The sequence below is a fragment of the Tupaia chinensis genome, unplaced genomic scaffold, assembly GCF_000334495.1.
Source record: "Tupaia chinensis unplaced genomic scaffold, TupChi_1.0 Scaffold000117_2, whole genome shotgun sequence".
NCBI classification, from domain to species: domain Eukaryota; kingdom Metazoa; phylum Chordata; class Mammalia; order Scandentia; family Tupaiidae; genus Tupaia; species Tupaia belangeri.
Window position 1 is genome coordinate 10,323,232 of NW_006159583.1, and position 10,152 is coordinate 10,333,383.

General features: G+C 40.1%; 1 protein-coding gene across 2 annotated transcripts in view; it reads right to left on the reverse strand.

The window, feature by feature from the left end:
* IL20RA (interleukin 20 receptor subunit alpha) overlaps window positions 1–10,152 on the reverse strand; it is a 44,037-nt gene that overhangs the window by 14,095 nt on the left and 19,790 nt on the right. Inside the window, exon 2 of one of the 2 annotated variants that reach the window (XM_006144354.1) lies at window positions 4,364–4,499. In XM_006144354.1, the coding sequence (XP_006144416.1) occupies window positions 4,364–4,440 (77 nt within the window). In that variant the 5' untranslated portion in view covers window positions 4,441–4,499. Of the gene's footprint in view, window positions 1–4,363; window positions 4,500–10,152 lie in introns of those variants that run through there. The other variant, XM_006144355.2, reaches the window with a different exon arrangement.

The window sequence follows — 10,152 nt, forward strand, 5'->3', positions numbered from 1 at the left end:
GTGGAAGTAAAAATTAGGGACCCTTTATGCTTTACCAAAAAAAAAAAAAAGTCATTATATAAAACTGAATGGAACTTAAGACCTTCTCTTCAGCAAAACAAAAGCACCTGTCATTGAGATAAAAAAGAATCCACTTTTGCTGCCGGCAATTTTTTTCATTAGCTGTCAGGAACATGAGTCAGAGTTTCTGTAATCACCTTTCTTTTTTGTGAAGTACAATGTAGATAGTACATTTCAAAAGCATGCATTTTATTTTTAATTCTTTGGCTACAGTAGAATTTTTACATTGTTGTATGATCAGTTCTTCTTGTAATTACCACGTAAGTTTATTCCACCATGTATAGGCCAGCTTAATGGATTCTTTTTCTTTTTTGGGGGGAGGGGGTGGGAGAGGTTTTTGCTATAGGGCGCATGCACTCACCAGAAAGACAGAGACAGACAGAGAGACAGAAAGTGAGAAATCACCCCTCGAGGGGATGGCCACACTGTAATCCCTTCTCCTCTATTCTCCTCTCTGGATCTTGGGCACGCACACACGTGCCCGGCGTGACTGGGACTTGAACCGCGATCGACTACATGGGAGTCCAGTGACATAGCCATTACGTTAACTGCTGGTCCCTTAGCGTAGTGGATCATTTTAAGAAAAAAAGAGTTACTACTTTTTTTCTTGGAAGCAAATTTTTCTTGATATGTTCATAAAATGAAAGTCTAGGCCAGCTGGTGGCATGGTAGTTAAGGGGACTGAATCCCACGTGGCCAACTATGTGGTTCAAGTGTGGTTTCTCAGCACTGCTGTCTGAAAACTGCAGCAGGCATGTGTGTGCACACCCAAAATTCCAAGAGAAGAATGGGGGAGAAGGGATTATGGCATGACCATCCCTCCTAGGGAGTGCTTTCTCACTTTCTTTCTCTCTCTGGCAAGTGCACACATCCTGTAGCAAAATTTTTTAAGTCTGCAAGGCATCAAATATTCTGAGGAAAATTCACTAGGGTGGAAATGCTCGAATCTGCATTTTCAGAAATTGCCGTGATGATGATGGTATTGACTAGGTTGCTCATACTGACTTTTCCTTTCCTTTATTAAAAATAAGTAACCATAGCAAATAGGGAGGGGGGACACATTTTTTTTTATAGCACTTTTTGCATATGAGAGACTGAGGTGCAAAGAGTTTTAGGGGTAAGACAGTGGCACAAAGGTTATCCACATGGGAAGGCCCTGGATTCATGTCCTGAGGTCTCTTGTACATGGAGTGCCTGTGCATGTCTGTGAGCTGGGCTGGCTGAGATTTGGCGGTGAACGACTTGAAGACTCTATTGGGAGTGACTGCCTCTCCCATGAAAGAAAGGAAGGAAAGAAGGAAGGGAGAAAAAGTAAAGGAGTTTCAGTGTCATATAATGAGCCAATGAAAGAGAATGGTTGCACAGAAGGCTACTGACAGTATTAAAGTCGCAACGCTGGGAGATGAGACGCAAGTCCTAGAAAGCTACCTCTGGTGAGAGCATGGAGAATGTAACGGGGTGGGAGAGGCAGCCTGGGGAGCAGCTGGGAGGACACTACAATGGTCCAGGTGGGAGATGTGGGCGGCTTGGACAAGAACGGTGGTGATGAGATGAAGAAGGCCAGAACAAAAGCAATAAATACTAGGCAATAGGATTTGGTGATGTTTACAAGGGCTACGGGAAATGAACGTACTAAGGATGGTGTCTCGTTCCATCTGGGGCAGATGGTGGAATATTGGTAATATTTACCAACATAAGGAACATGGAAGAGTGGGTTTGAGAAATGGGAAGGTATAGGAGGAGGGTATACGAAGTGTATCAGAGCTTTTTTTTTTTTTTTTTTGGAGAGATTTTCACTGTAGGGCGCGTGCGCTCGCCAGACAGACAGAGAGATACAGAGAGACAGAAAGCGAGAAATCACCCCCCAGGGGGGATGGTCACGCCGCAATCCCTTCTCCTCCGTCACGCCGCAATCTCTTCTCCTCCATTCTCCTCTTGGGATCTTGGGCACGCACGCACACGCGCCCAGCGTGAGTTTTAAGCCACCTGGTCCGGGACACGAACCGCGGTCGACTATGTGGGAGTCCAGCGACATAGCCATTACGCTAACTGCTGGTTCCCAAGTGTATCAGAGCTTTTGACAGGCAGATGCCTGTAGGCCATGAGGCTCAGGAGACAAGGGGGAGTGGGAGGCAAAGATCTTGGGGTTCATGGTGTAAAGCTGCTCATTGAAGTCATAGGCTGAGAAACTCTATCCATAGAGATAAAGCAAAGTCTAGGAGAAAATTTGGGGAGCATCACTCTATAAGCTGGCTACAAAGTCTATTTGGAAATAGCTAAAAAGGGAAGGAAAGGAAAAACAGGTATTACAAAAGTGAAGGAGGGGAACCAGCAGTTAGCGTAATGGCTATGTCGCTTGATTCCCATGTAGTTGCCCGCGGTTCACGTCCCAGACTCAGTGGCTTAAAACTCACGCCGGGCGCGTGTGCGTGCGTGCCCAAGATCCCGAGAGGAGAATGGAGGAGAAGGGATTGTGGCATGGCCATCCCTCTGGGGGGGTGATTTCTCGCTTTCTGTCTCTCTCTGTCTGTCTGGCGAGCGCAAGCGCCCTATAGTGAAAACCTCTCCAAAAAAAAAAAAGGAAGGAAAAAAGTGAAGGAGAAAGTGTGTCTTAAGAGGAGAAAATAAGGTGTCTCTTCAGAATGCGGCAACAGATTTCTGAAAGTAAATGTCTTCCATTTCATAAGTGCCATAGCTTGCCAAGAGACATTTGAAATTCAGATTCTCCATCCAAGTGATTACCATTGCTTATGGCTTTCAAGCTGTTTTTTTTTTTTTTTTTTTTTAAATAAATTTTTGCTTTAGGACGCAGGTGATCGCCAGAGAGACAAAGACAAAAAGCGAGAAATCACTCCCTGGGGGGATGGCCACGCCACAATCCCTTCTCCTCCATTCTTCGCTTGGGATCTTGGGCATGCACGCACACGCGCCTGGCGTGAGTTTAAGCCATTGGGTCCGGGACGCGAACCACGGTCGACTACATGGGAGTCCAGAGACATAGCCATTACACTAACTGCTGGTCCCCCCCATGTGAGTTTTAAGCCATGGATCCAGGACTTGAACTGCTGTCAACAATATGAAAGTTCAGTGATGTGACCATTACACCATGTGCTGGTCTGTACAAACTGCTTTAACTGTGATCCATTGAAAGAACTATATTTTCAGGGCCAAGAGGTTGTGCCATGGTAATGCAACTGACCCTCATGGGAAAGGTCCTGGGATTGTGTCCTGGGACCTCTCTGAGCATGTCAGGCACACATGCACGCCCATGATCCAGGCTGGCTGAGACAGTGATGGGAGAGCGTGAATTGTGGTAAGAAGACCCTGTTGGGGATGCTTGTATCTCTCACTGTCTGTCTCATAAACAAACAAACAAATAAATAAATGCTAAAAATACCACATATTTTTCACTGTGACCCAGCTCACAAAACATACATACATCTAACATACTTTAAAAAAAAGATTCTACAAGATAAAATCCAAATTTTACATGCTATGTAAGGATAATGTTACACTTACTTTCTATCCCATGTTACTCCATATTATTCCATTCTATTCCTTTCCATCAAAAATAAGGCTAGTAGGAGCCAGCCCATAGTGTGGTAGTTAGGGTAGGTAGATCCTACCAGCCAACCACGTACTTTGAATCCTGGACCTGGAGGTTGAGAAACACATTGGGCACACGTGCATGTGTACCCAAAATTCTGAAATGGAGACAATACTGTGGCATGGCCGTGCCCCAGAAGAGCTGCTTTCTCCCTCTCTCTCCCTCTCTCTGTCTCTGTCTGTCTCTTTTTGGTTAGTTACTGGAAGATGGTGGTTCCATCCAGAATGCTTAATATAATATTTTTATTTTCTAACTTTCTCTAAGCTCTGCACACTTGCTTTTTTTAAAAAAAGAAGTTCTCGCTTTTGTCTTAAAAATCTCTTCTTTCACTGCTTTGTCTCTTTGAGCTTTACTTTTTATCATGTTACCTTTAGAGTCATGTTCACAAATTCTGTAACTATAGTAAGTTTAGAAATTTGGGGATGATGGATTGTCTTGTTTACTCAGCCACCAAATAATATTTTGACCAACTTTTTTTCTTCACATAAATAACGTCCCCTTGCCTGAGCACCCAATGCTTCTGTCTCCATGAAGCATTTTCTAATTTAACAAAACATTATTAGAAAATTTAAAATATCCAAAACTTTTTTGTTTTCCAAACACTTATTTCATACCATAAATGGTTTATTTTTGCACAATTAACAGGAGTCTGGCATTTGTGTTTATAAATTAAAAAAAGGAAGAGCACCAACTTACATAAAATATTGCACGGTGTAAGTGACGTCAACTCCTTGTAGACTTTCCGGTGGATTCCATTGTAGGACATTCTTCATGTTTATAGATAAGAAGGTGAGATTGGTAGGTTTAGGCAAACCACCAGAGACACAGGGAGCTGAAAACAAAGGTAGAAAGAAATTGAGATTTTAGTAGAGGGAAAGAAAAATATAATCCTGGTAAGTAGCTGTTCTCCAAAGACAGATGCCAATGAACCATGCCCTCAGTACTCACGCCCTATAAATGTACTCACAGTAGAATATGGCAGAAGTGATTGAGACTCAGCCTTAAGAAGGCCTGTGAGCTGCCGCTTCGGCCTGTTTGAAAGCCCTGTGTTGCCATGCAAAATAATAGCTAATCTGCTGGAGAGACCATGTCAAGAGGTCATGTGAAGAAGGAGAGGCTCAATTGTCCCATGTCCCAGCCGAGCCCAGCCTTCCCACCAAAGGGACAAAACGAAGTTGTTGTGGTTATTCCAGCCCCATCTGTGATAGGTTGAAGTTGCATAAAAATCCGACTAAGACCAGTAGAAGAACCATCCAGCTGAACTCTAGTTAACCCTTAGGATTATGAGAAATAATGAAATGATTGTCTTAAATCACTAAGTTGTGGGGTAGTTAGTTATAAACCAGTAGATAATCAAAACAAGCTTTTTATTAGACATAGAGATAAAATTCAGAATAGCTTATCTTGAAAGGCCAGAGTTTTGGAAGCTGAAGTTGGGGGTTGGCTTTACAAAAAATATTTAATAAAGCAATAATAAGAGAAGAAGACAGTGAAAGAAGGCAATTTATTTAATTAAACACTGATTTGTTCCCATAACTGCTGCTTAAGAAAAGCTATATCCTAGAGGATTAATTTGTAGAAATTCTCTGTAGACAAATGATTAAGAATTGAGAAACTACCAAAAAATTAGAAAAGACAAGTTGAAGTTACTTTCTTATAAAAGAAAACAAGGATGATTCTTCTCAAATTAAACTAAATGAAAAATTCAGTGGTAACATGTAGGAATCAAAATGTTAATTAAAATTATTAGCAAGATCACAAAGTCCTGAATAATAATCAGATTTTATTTAAAAAACTTATCTAACCATAATTATGCATATTCTAGCCAATGGACTTGGATAATATCTAATTTTGATACTGCAAGTCAAACTTAGGAAATAAAATTTAGCTCAGTCACTCAAGGCTGGTTCAAGCTTGTCTAAGTTGAATAATTCTTGTGTAAATTAGCTGGGACTAATGTCAGAGAAAGGAATTGGCTTCACGCTTAGGATAATCTTTGGCTAAGATAAACTCTCTATGATGTATTATATTTCCACAAGCCAAATGAAAAGAAAGACAAAATTCTTTACTTTAGAATTAAACTTTGCAATATGATCTTGATTTGAAGCATAATAAGCTCTAACACTTAGGTGGTTGAGTGTGCTTGTATGTACGTGTGTTATATTTGTGATGGCTCCTACTTTTAACCTTGATCATTTAAAAAAATGCCTTCTTGTTTTTAAGAAGAAAGTTAAATTCTCAAATAGAAGCATTATTAACTTCAGACAGTATGTGTATGTGTGTAGCAGGGGGAGGAAGAACCTCAAAAGGACTGGCCTATCCGACATCTGTCTTCGATTTCTATTCTTCTAACTCTTTGAAACCATCATGTATCAGCTGATATTGGAATTTTCTGGAGATTAAATACACTGGATCCAGATCAATAATTTAATACTGCTGTGTATTGTTACTAGATCCTAAATTTTAATTACATTTTTAAAGATGAGACACAAAGCATGAGGAAGCTGCACCACTGAGTATAATATTTCCTAACTCTTCGAAAATGAGGAACAGGCCTGGACATGGTGGTGCAGTGGCAGTGCAATGCTACGAGATGCTGCAGCCATAAGGAAGATCAAGGTTCAGTTCCTGGGTCAGCTTGTACATACCAGGTTTACATGTGTATACATGTGATCCTGGCTGACTGGGAAGGCTGGAGAAAGGATTACAATGTGAGATCCTATTGAAGATGCCTATATTTCTCGTTCTGCCTCTTTGTCAAGATAGAAAGAAAAAAATAAAGAAAGGAAGAGAAAAGAAAGAAGAAAAGAAGGAAGAAACGAGGAACACTTAAAAAAATTTGCTAGAGGGAGCTTGTGCTTGCTGGAGAGAGACAGAGAAAGAACAAGAAGGTGCCCCTCATATAGGGCTGGCTACCCTACAATCTCTTCTCCATTTCTCCTCTTGGGATTTTGACCACGCATGCACATATGTCCAGTGTGTTTTTCAAGCCACTGGGTCTGGGACTTGAACTATGTGGTCAAGTCACGTGGGGTCCAGTTGCCTTAGCCAATTTCCAAGGATCACTTTAGATCTAAAATATGCGGTTTTACATTTTTAGATGACACTAACATGTGAAGAATGGTTAGCATCTTATACAAAAAAATTAAAACATTAGGTTGCCAGGAAAGTCATGATGTATTTTTCTGTTTTTCTATGCAAAAATGCATCATGACTTTCCTGACAACCCAACAGATTGTGCACCAGACTATCAGTGATACAAGACATTGCCCAAATGTGGGTTTATAGGGCTAACTGATAAGGAAACAAAATATTTTTGTTTGTGGCAACATGAAAACACAAGTTATACTAGGTATTATAGCCCAAGCATATTTTCTCAATGTTCAATCTATACAAATCTATTGTTTACAACATTGATTTCAATTTGTCTTATTATAAGGAAACAATTGACAAACTCTCAAGATGCCTATAACATACCCCGAAAAAAGTTTTAAGAAATAACTTGGAATAAAAGATATGGATTGCTCATTTTAATGTAATTTAATTTAATTTGGTTTTGGTTACTGGCATGAGGAAATAATGCAATTTTGTTCCTCTGAAATAAACTATATGCTAGAACATGCTGTCAATCATTGATTCAATAGACATTTTGATTGATGCTTTGCAATTGTTTAAATGGAGCTTCACAAATACTATGTTAATTATCAAAATGTCACCAAACTCTAGTAATAACAGTCTAAAGAGAACAAATATTGTGGCAACAATTACATTATGACATTAAACAACTTGCTTATCATGGTATTCTACTTTTTGAAAAGAAAATATATTTCACTATAAGTTCTATTACCTGTGTATATGCATGCCTCTTCTGTAAGTTTATATTGTGGGCAAAAATATCTATATCATCACAACTGGGGTAGCCAGCCTCCAAATTGGCCTCCCATCCCTTCTTCCTGGGATGCACAGCCTGTATAGTTCCTCTTGCCTTGCTCCTGTGTTGGCGTGTGACTAATAAAATATAGCAGAAGTGATGGTAAACACTCCCACAACCAGGTTCTAACAGGCACTGTAACTTCTATCTTGTTTCCCTTCTCTTGTTCTGGGTCAAGCCTGTGGCCTTGCTGCGCACAGTCCTATGAAGAGGCTTCCAATAGCTGGTGAAGAGCTGAATGAAGCCTCCTTTCAAGAGGCTTGTTAGTGAGCATAGCAGTGGATCCTCTGGCCCCAGGTGAGCTTTCAGAAACCTGCAGCCCCAGCTACTCACTTGTGAGAGACCCTGAACCAGACTACTAGGCTAATTCCTTCTGGGCGTTTGACTCTTAAAAACTCGGTGAGGTAAGATGCATTGTTTTAAGCTGCTAAATTTGAGGCTGAATAAAGCTTCGTTCAAGAGGCTTGTTAGTGAGCATAGAAGTGGATTCTCTGGCCCAAGCTGAGCTTTCAGATGACTACAACCCCAGCCTGCCTCTTGACTTCTCATTGTTAGAGACCTTGAGTCAGACTACTAGGATAACTCTTCTGGGCTCCTCACTCCTAGAAACTCTAGGAGATAAGATGCATTGTTTTAAGCTGCTAAGTTTGAGGTAAGTTGTTACACGGCAATAGGGAACTAATGGAACATGGAATCTAAAAAATGCAAGAAACTATGAGACTAATCAGGTTTTTTTTTTTTTAAGCAAATTAAATAGAAGGAACTAAAAACCAAGCCTCTCTATTTCCCATTTCATAAATGATTTCTGCATTTAAAATTTTTTTCTATAGAGCATATGTGCTCACAAGAGAGAGAGAGAGAGAGAGAGAGAGAGAGAGAGGAAGTGAAAGCACCTCTCAGGAGAGAGAGAGAGAGAGAGAGAGATAGGAAGTGAAAGCACCTCTCAGGGGGATGGCCATGCAAAAATCTCCTCTCTTTGTTTCTCCTCCTGGTACTTTGGGCATGCATGCATATGTGCCCTGCATGTCCCTTAAGCTGCTCGGTCCAGGGTTCACAATCGGCCATGTGGGTCCAGCCACCCCAAATACCATACCATCAGCTGGTACAGTGATTCCTATTTTAACAGTCTTGAAAAAAATTCTTAATAGTCAATTTTATCTTTATGAAGAAAATTAAAAATCCAGCGAGACCAGAAACTTATCATTCCTTTAGTAACTAGTAAGGATCATAGCAACTATTGTTTAGATTTGTTTTAAAGGATAAATGCTTAAACTCATTATAAATACACCGACAAGGTTTTTGAGTAGCAAACACCTTTAATAGAAATCTATTTAAAAAATTGATGTTACTATTTCGTATACTATTTATGGGAAGAGAATAGTATAGCTTTCAGCTCTGTAGATCTTTCGTTTTTTTGATTACATAAAGAAACGGCCTCAGTTTGGGACCATTCTCTTATTGATAAATTAAAGTACTATCCAGTGGCAGCCCTATCATGAGGAAAGTAGGTCACATCTTGGTATCAGCCTATCACTAAATCTCTCCAGGACACAAAATATTCCTCGTTATGACATAGTCTGCTGGTTTCTAAACCATTTTTATCAGACCAATTTAAGCCATGTTAATCATCTTCATGATATCACAGCCATCTTGTCTCTCTGCCCATAGAAATTTTATTTTCAGAAATACATAGTTATCAATTGTTGTGGATTGTTTGTAATTTGTTTGTATCAGTTATGGTTTTTGTAAATTATGGAATTTTAATAATTTGTCTTTGATTAATGGAAATAGGTGGGTCTTACTACAGTGAGGTTTGATCTTTCTGCAAAGAAAACTTGTTATTCTTTGACATGGACTGCTTCCTCTCTTAGATTGACTCTGGTTTCAGAAGGACACTAGAGGCCCATAGGTAGGATTAAAAATAATATTGAGGAGAGGCAAAGGGAAGAGGCCTTCTTGAAGACACAGCCTCATGGATTCTGCAAACTAGCCATTTTGGGGGAACAGAAGTCAAGACTTCCTACTGATAATTGGTCCTCCAGCACACAAAACTCACGTTGAGAGGCAAAGGGAAGAGGCCTTCTTGAAGACACAGCCTCATGGATTCTGCAAACTAGCCATTGTGGGGGAACAGAAATCAAGACTTCCCACTGATAATTGGACCTCCAGTACACAAAACTCACGTGGTAGGAAGACCCCCTTCCAGGCCTCCTGTCTCTGTACCTGTCTTTGTCTCTCTCTACCTCTGTCTCGGTCTCTGTCTCCTCTCTTTTTTTTAAATTTTTGCTTTTTAAAATTTTGCGCAGTGTGCATGCTGTGCGGTTTTCCAATTTTTGTTTTTTTACTGAAATTTTTTAAAAATATTAATTTTTTTAAGTTGTATTGAGTTTTATCATCGTTTTTTTTCTCCTCTCCACACTCCTCAACGCTCAGATTGAATTTCCAAGTTTGGGAAGAAATTGACCATCAACCAGATGACTAGAAATCGCTGCAGGACCACAAGAAATATTGGAAAGCAGGAAAATACTTCTCCTCCAAGGGAAAAGGATAACTC